A 12,753-nucleotide genomic window follows, 5' to 3' on the forward strand; every position below is an offset into this window, starting at 1 on the left:
TAAGAAAGTGAGTTTAGATAGCCTTTGAAAGAGTTTCAAGGTACCTAGCCTGCCTCTCAATCTGCATAGAATTAAGGGGTGTGTCCCAATTACCCCTTCAATGGAAAAAGTCAGTATGTGTTCCCAGTACGCAATCCTAACAAAGGATAGCCAATGAGCCACTAACTCTTGGGTTGGCTGAAAAGTTCACTCGGGTTTTCCGTAAAACGAACTTTTTGACCCACCCAATATTTGGATGGACTATTAAGCTTATTTTAGCATATTTTATTGGTTATTATGAAAAAGTATCAAACCCTCTATACCTCGAGGAAGGCTGCCCTGAACAGCTAAGGTTTGTCCAGTCGTGGTCCTGCTGTGGAGTCGAGGATGAGTAGAAGTGCACGGCTCTCAGATCTCTAAGTTTGCGAAGAGAATACTGGTCAACATCTCCTCCACGCAGCTACCAATGTCTGATGCCATTAATCCAAGTCCTAGGACTTGGATGCTATTATGTATCATGCTGGGAAGACAGCAGCTACACCACCACCCAAGACAACTGTGTGACCAGCTCATGTCCGAGGTCTGGTACACAGCGTTCATAAAGTCTTTAGTTGGGTTCCAAGTAAAAACCAGAAAGCAGCTTGGCCTCCTTTGAAAAGAGCAGGAGAGTCCTAGCAAGGCAAATCAGTTATTTCTCAGGCTTTGAGGTGTTCATGCATTTTGTGTGAAATAAAGCACTGAGTTTCAGTCATCTTTAAACTCATTGACTTCTTAAAGTTTCCCAAGGTTTTTTCTTGAATGGGCCATCAGAATGGACCATGGGGCCATGCTGGGTTTTTCTAGTAGATTGAGTTTGGGCTTTTTTAGGTAATGAGAGGGCTCAGAATTCTGAACCTGCATACTCTTTCCACGGAAGCCCATGGATGTGGGGTTCTGGCTCACTCAAAAGCTGTCCTGGCTTGGTCAGAAAGAGCTGGCCCAGGTGGAAGCAGTGTGACAGCATGGTCACACTGAGATATTATTAAAAATCCAAATTGTCTGAGGGCTTTGCCCTGAAACTATATACGTCACTCAGTCTATATGTGGAATTGGCAGGAATGCCAAGTAGGTTGTATAGGCTTCCATATCTGACTTTGTGAAGGTCCTCTGATCTATCTGAAGGTCTGAGTCCTACTCGATTTGTAAGAGAAATCTTAAAAGATGAAGAGGAGGCTAGGATAGGGCTTCCTGGGTCAAGGCCTTTCATGAGGATCCAGTTTCCCTGGAAATCAGCCCCTGGAAAAATCTTGGGTCGACAATAGCTGTTTCTCTATCAACACTTAACCACCCACTAAGCGTCCAAGTGAGTAATCCACCAGGAGAAATGAAATCATGAATCACGAATACATACCAAATTTAAAATTCTAATAACACCCATTCTAGATCAGCTTATATTGAGTACAATTATACTAGCAGAAAAGGGTCTAAATCAACTGAAAGGGTTTTAAGAATTCTCTTCTATAGACAATGGTCCAGTGAATTGACTCTTCTATGTCATCTAATCTATTTTTTTGTAGGTACCTCCAAACATAAACATGTCAGAAAGAAAAGTAACCAAAAAAAATGAGGCTGGTGTGAGAAGAAACTGCTGATTACGGACGTCGTCAGATTTCTGTGATACACAGACTAGGGCAGCGACAGTCGGCACCTCGGAGGGGCCTCCACTGAAAGCTGTCATTTGTGCTGTAGTGATGGCCAGGCAGCAGGGACCACCAAGTGACCAGCAATGACTGGGATGCAGGGGTTTGCGGAAGGGAGGCGGGCTGTGGAGCACAACCCGGAGGAACAAGCATAATTCTGCACAAATAACAACTCCAATGTAGACTGTTTCAAGCCATGTACCCGAATGAAACAAGCTTTCCATAACAAATGACTCATCAGAAGGAGTCAAGGTCATTGCTGGAGATTACCCAAGGTTTATTTGGAATGACACAGCACTGAAAACAGACTCGTTACAGATGATTTGTGGATACAGCATACATCATCTATATCTTATTTTCGGACGATCGGTGAAGATGAGTTGCATCAATAAAAAGAGGTGGAAATATATAGGAGCTTTTTGAAATCGTGTTCTTTGGGGGTGGATTGAAATGCCCCGATCATCAGCCAGCCAGTCTCAGAAAGGCAGAAATTAAGACAATTTAGCTGCTAATCCCCACTCGCCCACCTCCAGTCCTGGTGGCCGGACATCCAGATCATCAGACTCTGCTTTCTCCAAAGGGGCAGCAGCTCCGACGTGCCGTTAGTCATCGCATCCTGAAGAATGCACATTCCGAACACAGATACTGTCCACCGTTTTGGCAATGGGATGGCTGCTTTTGCCCAGAGGCAAAACTGCAACTGTGATTCCAGACGGAATGAGAGCAACGCATGTATCAATGACACACAAGAGGCTAAAAGCTACAATGGAAAGGAGAGAGCGCAACTATGTATCTGTAGCCTTGTGCATACACATAGATCCAGGAGTGATGAGAAACAGCTCGTGTGACTGTGTGTCCATATATATAGAGAGAGAGGTGCTGGTAAAGAACAGTGACAACTTTTGCAGCAGTTTCGTTTTAAACACAGTAAATGTGACAGGGAGAGAGAGAGAGAGCACGTGCTCACACCTGCACAGGGGAATAGATAATCTCGTATTACAGGACAATTCATCACGTCTTCTGCAGGGAAGCCACTCAATACCATACACTTGGTGCAGAGCAATTAAGGTTCTGGTCTGGAGAAAGCTACTTTAGAACTGGTGGGAGGGGGTCGAGTATACAAGTCTCCACAGCTTGGACAAAGCACAGACAAACCTGTTAGCAAGAACGTGGGAACCAGTGAAGACTTTTTCCTTAATTTACTTGCTTTTTTTCCCTCTAAACATTTGTTTGCACACATGCTTCATTGACATAGCCTCCCAAACTTTGTCTGGCATTGGTCTGCAAATCACTGAGTGTCATAGCAAAAGTGAACTCTTCAGGTTTTCACAAAGGTTTAAAAACCCAGTAATCAGGCTCTTTCTACAATACTTTTGGCCCTAATCCAGGCGCCGGGTGAAGTTCTCTGGAAAGAGGCCTTTGTACGTGGCGAGGTCTCTGTACTGAAGCCAGTCTGATTCCTTCACGCCTACCAGCCAGCCTGCATCCTGCAAGACAAAGACAGCGCTTTCAGAGTCCAACAAACTACTGGAAAAATCTGCATTGCCAAAGATTAATAAAATAATGGGTTTAATGAGCATTGTGGTCCTGCACGAGGATGATGCATTACATGTAAACAGGTGTGCTGAGCTCAGGGGGAAGGCTTGTCCCAAGTAAGTTGTTAGTTAAAAAAAAAAAAAGGAGTAAACATTTGAAATTGTTTTATGTATATTGTTAATTGAAGGTTAATATTAATATTATAATTTTGTATAAAGTATAGTTAATTGATGCTAACTGGATTATGACGTAAGTCCTTAAGGAAGAGGAAAGAATTAGAATTATAGCCAGTGCAGGGAATTCCCTGGCAGTCCAGTGGTTAGGACTGCGTGCTCTCACTGCCGAGGGCCGGGGTTCAAACCCTGGTCAGGGAACTAAGATCCCACAAGCCGAGCAGTGTGGGAGGGAGGGAGGGAGGGAGGGAGGAAGGAAGAGTTATAGCCAGTGCAAAGAGAGGAACACCGGGTGAAAACATCACACACAGGACCATTTCCTGTCCTGTGGATCACAGTGAAAAAAAGGCTTGAGGACCAGTGGGCTGGAATATAGTGCTGACAAGGCCATGGAAGGTCTTTTATTTCATCCTCAACCACTTGCTTATAAGAAGGAACTCTGTCTGCCAGCTCGTATCATGTTACTGAAATAAACCACCATATACAAGGCTTACCAAATACTAACAGCTCGATATGTGTCGCCTGATATCACTATCGTGTTTGTTGTTTTTCAAGTTTATATAAACTACAAAGCTGTTTGATGTCATGACATTCTCGCTGGCAACATTTGTAGAGTCTTTGTAAATTACTCCTCAGAAACATTTCTCTATCATATAGGCGTGCCCTCACAAAAGTGAAGATAGTTAACCACGGAAAGTTTAAAGAACCCATCCGTGCACGGTCATACAGCACGGGAGACCAAACGTAAAACTGAGAGACAGAGGTTGCCATCTGCCCTTGGCCTTCTGCAGATAAGCAGAGTCTAGCTGGGAAAAGCTGAGTTGAAGGATCTATTTTAAACACACAGACCGTATGAAGTGAAACGAGAAGGAAATGACTGCCTTTATTATGTTAACCAATGCAGGAAAGAGATCTCACTTAAAATGAGGGATAGCCGGATTTAATCTGAACCAATCCCCAATATAGTTCAAGTACATCAGATAAAACAAGGTCTCAAAAATTAAATAAAGAAGCTGAATACATTCCCTTTGATATAATCTGAGACCATAAACTGATGCTGCTATATAGACAAGAAATATAAGCATTTAGACAGGCCAATATCTGAAGGCAGAAAAAAATAACACTGAGAAAAAAAATGATTCAATAAAATAACTGATAAAATCCTAGCTGACGAGGAAAAGTGTCCTCTAGAAAATTATGATGTTATGTATGCGAAGGACAAAGTTATACTTAGAGCAAAAGATGATAACTAAATATTTTCTAAACCTCTAGTAGACATATAAAAGGTCATATTTTCCCCTCAAGTGTCTATATTTGACTTTATTTACAGCAGGTGAAAAATCTAATGCAGCCGAGTGGAGTCACGCATTTTAAAATAGTTGCAATAAAAGTAAAAATAAAGGGCTGGCACAAAGCCATAAGCAAGATATATTCCAACACATACATTCAAAGTGCAACTTATCAAGTGAAGAATCATAGTTAATATCAATCTTTAGCGAGGAAAATATAGAAAATTAAACTTTAACTGCTTAAAACATGGGGTAGACTAAAGATTTACAGTTTTGGAAGTGGTAAAATAGCTGGCATCAGACAAATGCTTTTGCATAGAACAGTCATGGACACGAGAACAACTATGTATTTATATGTAGTTATATATACATATGCATACAGAAAGGCAACTATTTATATTTAGAAAAGACAGCTATAAAATATAAGTTTATATATTAGAATCTGACAAATAACGGAGTTGTGTATGTATAACAACTATGTGAAGGCACCGAGAATGACCAAAAGCAGGTAGAAATTGGGGGATATTTGACCCTTGAAACTGCATTGGGTGAGATCTGTTAATGAGCTTTCTCCCTGAGGATCAGCCTCAGTCTGGGTGACGCAGGGCATTCAGAGGAGCACTTTTATGGAGAATATCTTGAAAGAGAGAATTACTATCTTCGGTACGCGGGCCTCTCACTGCTGTGGCCTCTCCCGTTGCAGAGCACAGGCTCCAGACGTGCAGGCGCAGCGGCCATGGCTCACGGGCCCAGCCGCTCCGCGGCATGTGGGATCTTCCTGGACCGGGGCACGAACCCGCGTTCCCTGCATCGGGAGGCGGACTCTCAACCACTGCGCCACCAGGGAAGCCCAGAACTACTATCTTGAAAGAGAGAACTACTAAGAAATTTAAAGCAGCTATTGTAACTCGGTTGAAATACTTAAACTGAAAGATGGTAATAATGAGAATAGATGGGAAAACCTCATCAAAAAACAGAAACTATATAAAAGAAAACATAGAAATTATAGACCTGTGTAAGTAATATCTGAAATTAAAAATTCCCAAGATCAGATTAACAACAAATTCAACACAGCAGAAGGCTCACTGTACTCAAAGAAGATCAATGGAAATTATCCAATGTGAGTACAAAGAGGAGTAAATACTGAACAAAAAACCCAGAGTCTTAGACATCAAGAAGTCCAACATATATATAGTTGGAGACAGAGGAAAAAGAGGTGAAAGAGAGCGAAAAATTAGGAAATAATAGCCAAAAATCTTCCGAATGTAATAAAAAAAAAATCAAGATACAAGTCTAAGGAGCTCATGAACCCCAAGCATGAAACCTATAAAAAAATAACACCTAAGCACATTAGAGCTGAACTGATGAAAACCAAAGATACAGAGAAATTCTAAAAAGTACTCAGGTGTATACTGAGTATACACAGTGTATACTGAGTACACAGTGTATCCTGAGAGACAAGGTTAAACAAATTACAGCTGACTTCTAATATAAATCGGAGAGAGCAGAAAACAATGGAGTAACATCTTTAAAGAGTTGAAAGAAAAAAAAACCCAACTCAGAATTCTTCCTCTAGTGAAAAATCTTTAAAAATGAACATGAATAAAGGCAACAAATAAACATCATGTAAACAAATGCTGAGAGGATTTACTGCTAGATCAGCACTCTAGGACTCAGATCTATAGGAAGAAATCAGAGCACTGAAAATGGCAAACATGTTGGTAAATATAAAAGACTAGCTTTTTTTCTCTTTATTTCTTTAAAAGATAACTTATGGTTAATGCAAATATATATATAAATTTATATTTTATAATATATTTTACAAGTATAAAATATATTTGATATATATTTTACATATTTTCCTAAGTTTATAATGAGGTGTTTAATGATTTTCAGATACCTAGACACTTTTGCCTGATATTGGTAATTTATGCTTTGTCATCTATTTGTATTAAAAAAAAATATATATAATAGCATCCCAGTGGCATCCCAAAAGAAGTGTCCTAAAAATCTAGTTAGTGATGCTGTGACCTTAAGCCCTTTTCAGAGCTGTCACACAGCATCTCAGAAGGTAGAAACGTCTTTAGGAAGTCACTGTGCCCAACTGACTCTCAGGAAAAACCAATACAGCCTGCAGTACTTTCCACTCTCATCCTTTACCTGGTCAGCTTCCGAATCTGAGGGCACCACCAACACCACGTCACCCCTTTGTAAGGTAAGCTCATCAGAATTTGCTGCCTCGAAATCATGCAGTGTTTCCACCTGCAAGAGATTGTAAGAGAACCGATTCATTTTAGAAAGAAAAGGAGATGTAAAATTAAAGTGTCTCAGCCAGATTATCAGCAGGCTCTCTAAGAAGCATCTCCAAGCTGGATAAAATAGGATGAAGATGAGTCACACCCCAAGGAAGAAGGCCGCTGAAGACAGAAAAGAAATCCTAATCTCTGTTTACTTAAAATATCCGAGTCTTACAGACTGATACTGAGGCCACTTGAATGTATATTTAGTAAAGCAATGCCTTCTGCAAGAACTAAAATGTAGCGCATTAATGAAATTTTAATACATCATATTTTTGTTAGAGATTTGCATTGTATTATCATCAATGTTTTGTTACTGTTTGTTTTTTAACCTGAAGTAAAGATACCTAGTGAAAAGTTCCTCTAACCCCAGCTTCTGTAAAATAATAATTGAGAGCCTGCATGTTATATAGGAATTACTAATTAAGCCTGTGATCAATTTCTTTATAAGCAAACTTCCTTCCCTATCTTACCTTACCATGACAATCTGTTTCTTTCCCTTCTCTCTTTTTCTGGTTTTTAACTGAAATGTATTTGACATGTGACATTGTATAATTTAAGGTATACACCGTGTTAATTTGATACATTTATATATGGTAATATGATTGCCACTGTAGCCTAGCTAGCTCCTGATCAGGTTACATAATTATCATTTCTTTTTAGTGGTTGGGTTAATTAAGTTCTAGTCTCTTAGCAGGTCTGATGACTATACTACAACAGTGTCATCTATACTCAGCATGGATTAGATCTCTAGGTCTACTTTACTACTTGCTGCAAGTTTGCATCTTTTAACAACATCTGTCTTAACCCACCATCCTTCTTTCCCATTTTTTTGGAAAGATTTCTTTAAAATTTGATTATAGAAAATTTTTTAAAAGCAAAGGAGAAAGAGTACTATAATGAACCCCCATGGACTCATCACCCAGCTTGGATAATGATTTAGTCATGGCCAGTTTTCTCTCTCCCATATCCCTCGCCTCAACCCCACTGCCAAGATTAAACACCTGGCTTTTAAGTTGTGTATTTTGCATACAGAATCACAACATGTCAGAGCTGGAAATGACTATGAAATTCATTTTTCTGATGAGAAAACTGAAGCCCAGAGAGAGGGTAAGTGCAATTCCCCAGCCCACACTGCAGCTAGTGGGCAAAGCCAGGGAGGGACCCAGCCAGGCCTGGCTTTGCAGGGCACCTGCCCCCTTGATTTCATGTCCTCTTCTTAAAACAGAACCCAGTGGGACACATGTCCTCACTGGCCACAAGTCTAGCTTTTTTCTCCACATTAATTCATTCATCAATCCCACCTGGACCCACTGGAGGTGACAAGGTAGCAGTTACTTTCTAATGAGCAGAGAGAGAAGAAGAGGATTCTACTCAATCCCACTACGGCAAACGCACATGGAGTTAACACTTGGTAAAAGACAAAGAGCTGAATTAGGAAATGCAAAATCAAACATGCAAATTAACATTCCAACTATATTCTGTTAGGTAGGATTATCTGCCTTTAACCCCTGGCTTAAACTAGGGTATTAGGCTTAAGTATTAGGTATTTACTGGGTTTCTGGTATGCACCCTTCCATTTATGAAGACTTTAGTAGCCATTTGATGGCCTCTCTGAGCAAAACCTTCTTGCCATTATTATTAATTATTTATTTATTTTTTGCGGTACGCGGGCCTCTCACTGTTGTGGCTTCTCCTGTTGCGGAGCACAGGCTCCGGACGCGCAGGCTCAGTGGCCATGGCTCACGGGCCCAGCCGCTCCGCAGCATGTGGGATCTTCCCGGACCGGGGCACGAACCTGTGTCTCCTGCATCGGCAGGCAGACTCTCAACCACTGCGCCACCAGGGAAGCCCCTTTGCCATTATTTTTTATCCTTATCGTGGAAGCCCATTAAGATAGTTATTAACTTTCAAAATAGTTATTGACTCCCTACTCTGTGCCATGCACTACGACAAGGTGCCAGAGCTGACTGAACAATTCATGTACCCTGCCCTCCATGGGGGACCAGATGAGCACACGGGTGATTTCAAGCCCTGGGCTCTAGGGGGCGCTCGGGAGGACACACCCATTCACTACCAAGAAGAAATCCACCCATTCACTACCAAGGGGCATATCATTTACCCAATGAACCTTAGTTAACTGCAAATCAAATGCAACACAGTTCTCAAGTAGGGCTAAATTTAATTACACTCTGTTCTCCATCCAAAGTGACAGATTTTTCTATTACATTTTCCTGACATTGAATAAAATAAGAAAAAGAAAGCAAAATAAAAAGAAGAAATGTTAAGACCTTGTAGAGGAAACCGGGAGGCCCTTCCTGGAAGGCCTCGCTTGCAGAGGGGGCGGCCGGCTGGGAGGCCTTGCCCGCCTCCTGCTCCTCCGAGGCCAGCGCTGGTGTCTCGCCGGTGGAGCCCGGGAGAGCCGCGTCAACAGTTGCCTCCTTGGACTCTGCACCCATGGTGTCTTCGTGTTCTCCCTCCCCTTCATTGTTGGAGGCGGGCTCTATGACCACCGAAGGAATGACCTTCTCCTAAAGGAAGAAAAATGTGGTTGGCAGCGACTGGGAAAGAAGACTTCTATACCCTCCAAGAGTGGCCACTACCCCACCCCACGCTGCCTGGCTCCACCGTCCCCACCTCCCCCATCCAGCTAAATGCCTGCTGTTCCCTTATTCTGGCCTTTGGCCCTTCCACCTTGCGGCACCTTCCTCCCGACATGGCTTCCTTTCTATCTCTCCTGAGACAGAAGCCCTTAGTAGGACTAATTTCTGGATCCTTGAACAACCAGGCAGTTTGGTAAGAGTGAGGTTACTAGGGAAACTGGGAAGTGGGATAGGAGGCTTCGGGGAGAGAGGGCGAGTCACCACGGGAGTGGGGGGACGATCCTGAAAGGGAATGTAGTAGGACTCGAAGGATGCTCTCATTTTCGCAGTGGTCCGTTCTTGTCCCACTGGACAGTAACCCTCGCTTGAAACTGACATTTCACCTCCTGTGACTGCTTTTCTCCTTGAAATCCTATTGTCGATAAAGAGCTGGTGACCCGTGTTTGGAGATAATCTGCCTGTCCTTTGCTTGTTGATTATCATCAGAGCCCACGCTGCAGTGACAACTTGAGGGATGACAAGTCCCGCCAAGCACTCTAAGTACTGTGTTGTCTGAGGGAAAAGCAGAACCAAAGGATCAGGATCTCTCTTTCATTTTTTAACAAAGATAAGCACTGAGGGGAACTCCGCTAGCGTAATGGAAGCCTGGACATCAAGTTCGCTACATCCTCAGGTATCAGCGGACACAGGCACCTCCGTTCTTCAATTTGGAGAAAACAATACACTCTTTCAACAAGCACAGCAATACGTACAGGAATATGCCTGGCATTGTGACAAAGAAAATCTACGGACAAAACGGCATATATGTTTGAGTTGTTTCTCTAAGTAGTACTGCTACCTGCTGTTTGAAGGGCTCATTCAATTTCAAGCTTTAAATAACTCTGGAGAGGTTACTGGAAATTTATTATGAGTAAAATAATCAGGAAAAAGCAAAGCCTCACATGAAACCAACTCTTCTCTGTTTCTACTTAGAAGAGCAAAGAACACGGGCTTGAGAAGAGCTGTCCTGCTTTGGCTCCTGGGTTTGAGGCTCCCCATTAGGAATGTCTGCATTTGCTGCCTTTGAATGTTTCTCAAAAGAAAGGAAGAGCTTGGGTAACTCCAACTTCATGTACTTATCGATGACCCATTTTCTTTTGAAAGTGCAACACAGGGGTGGGCTTTTGGTGAAAGGAGCCTAATGGTGAGTTTGGGGCACTCTAATAAAAATAATGACCACAAAACAGTAATTACAGTAATATAACTCCTCATACGGGCTTCTCACCATGTGCCTGGTACCCGGCTAAGCACTTTCTGGCTATTTTCTCACTGCCTCCAACAACCCTGTATTTGTTCTATCATATTCTCTTCCTCCTTCCCCCATTCTCGTCCTTTTCACCGTGCTTCACTCCTTTTCTCCATCACGTTATTCCACGGTTTCCTTTGCCCCTACCTGTGCTTAAGCCCAGTCCGCCAGAGCAATAGGGGCCCATGTGGAGCCTCACGATGCTGATACAGAGAGAATGCTGAGGCCACTCTTCCTGAGAATCGAGTATTTCGTTTTGGTGGAATGCAATGCCACAGAATGGCTACCAACTGTCCACAACTCCACATTCAAAAGAGGTACCACCATTAACCAACAGACAGAGGATTTCAATGAGCGTTACCTCCCTAGAACCTCCATTTACTAGGACATGTACCTGAGTTGCTGCTGCTTCTGTTTCTACCGGTTGAGGTCTGTCACCATCTACAGCTTCTGTGGCTTCGGTGTCAATCTTGGCCTCCTCTGAACTCGCTCCTTCTCCAGCAGGAAGAGTCACCTTCTCTGTCTCTGCTTCCCCCACGGGGCCCCCCTCGGCTGCCGGCAACAAGGTCCCAGCCGTCACATCAGCATCCGTTGCAGGGATGAGCTGTAAGCCAGAAACCAAACAGGCTGTGTCTGTCTCCAGGGGCCTCAGTAAGAGTCAGACTCAGCCCTTTCACGTCTGTCCCCTCCTCTGAGGCCATCAGACTTCCAGGCTTTTTTTGTCATGTCCTGAAGCCCCAGATGCAGATACACCAGAGTCTGCCATTTGCTCCACAAAACCCCGACTCCTCTCCCTCCCGGCCCCCAACAACGCTGCATTCCTCAGCTTTCCTTGCAGTTGGGTGTAGCACATGGAATTTGAATGGAAGTGACACACGCCACTCCTGAGACATGGCTTTTGAGGTGTGCGTGGTCCCCTCCTCAAGCTCTTTCTAGCTCTGCTGGCTGAAAGCAGAGGGCAGCAAGGCTGTAGAGGCTATCTGAGTGATGAAATGGAAGGGGCCCGGGCCCGATACTACCTGGGTCATGGAAGAAAGCCACTTAAAATTACCCTCATCGCACAAAGTCAGAATTTAGAAAAACTGTATTTTAGTATGAACTTTCAAATCTTCATGGGGAAAGGTCCCAGAAGCTAAATCACAGTCATGAAAAAAAAAAAAAAAAAGTAGGAACTTTCTCAATGAGACCTCTTGAGAATGAAGGGAAAATCATTTTTGTCATCAAATATGCAATATAATCCAAAAATCAAATCAGACTCTGGGTCCTTTACTGAGAAAAGCAAGACAGAAAAAAAGAGAATTTTGTTTCTAAGGTTGGAACGCAGTCAGAAGAGCTTTGAATAGTATTTAAAACTTGTAATAATGAAATAAAGTGCCATCAGAAGTTTTAGTTTTGCACAGATTGGCTATGGAGTCCAAGTCTTGAACCAGACTCTCACATCAGTTTGGCAGACGTGATTTGAGAGCTTCAAATCGGAAAGACTGAGACAGAAGGAGAATTGTAGCTTGATCTTATATAATACACTCAGGACGCATCTTTCAAAAACTGATCTTGATAGCTGATGTGATTAGCATTAGCCTTTCCTTTTCTTTATTGAATAAATTCTACCCAGTCTGTCCTACTAAGTTAGGAAAGCTCTGATGTTGCAGATATTAACTGTCAAACCCAGAATACTGAAAAGGGTGATGGAGAGTGCCTGCCAATCGGGCCTCAGAAATGGGACGTGGAGATTCTGAGCTACACACCTCCAGTCACAGCCGGGCATTTTTTAAAATAACAACTTTCTTCTGACTCCAATTTACTTTTATTTATAAAAATAACCCATTGCAGTATACACACTACTAAACAGAAATTAGATAACCAACAAGGACCTACTGTATAGCACAGGGAACTATACTCAGTATCTTGTAAT

General features: G+C 42.6%; 1 protein-coding gene across 1 annotated transcript in view; it reads right to left on the reverse strand.

Annotated features, from left to right (window-relative positions):
- Positions 1–1,905: 1,905 nt before the first annotated feature.
- The window catches only part of LOC115860899 (amphiphysin), a 190,945-nt gene continuing 180,097 nt past the window's right edge, over positions 1,906–12,753 (reverse strand). Inside the window, exons 18-21 of the mRNA XM_030871166.2 lie at positions 11,236–11,445; positions 9,245–9,484; positions 6,817–6,918; positions 1,906–3,145 (exon numbers count right to left, since the gene is read on the reverse strand). Of these exons, the coding sequence (XP_030727026.1) occupies positions 3,038–3,145; positions 6,817–6,918; positions 9,245–9,484; positions 11,236–11,445 (660 nt within the window). The 3' untranslated portion in view covers positions 1,906–3,037. The remainder of the gene's footprint in view (positions 3,146–6,816; positions 6,919–9,244; positions 9,485–11,235; positions 11,446–12,753) is intronic.

The sequence above is a fragment of the Globicephala melas genome, chromosome 9, assembly GCF_963455315.2.
Source record: "Globicephala melas chromosome 9, mGloMel1.2, whole genome shotgun sequence".
Lineage (NCBI taxonomy): Eukaryota > Metazoa > Chordata > Mammalia > Artiodactyla > Delphinidae > Globicephala > Globicephala melas.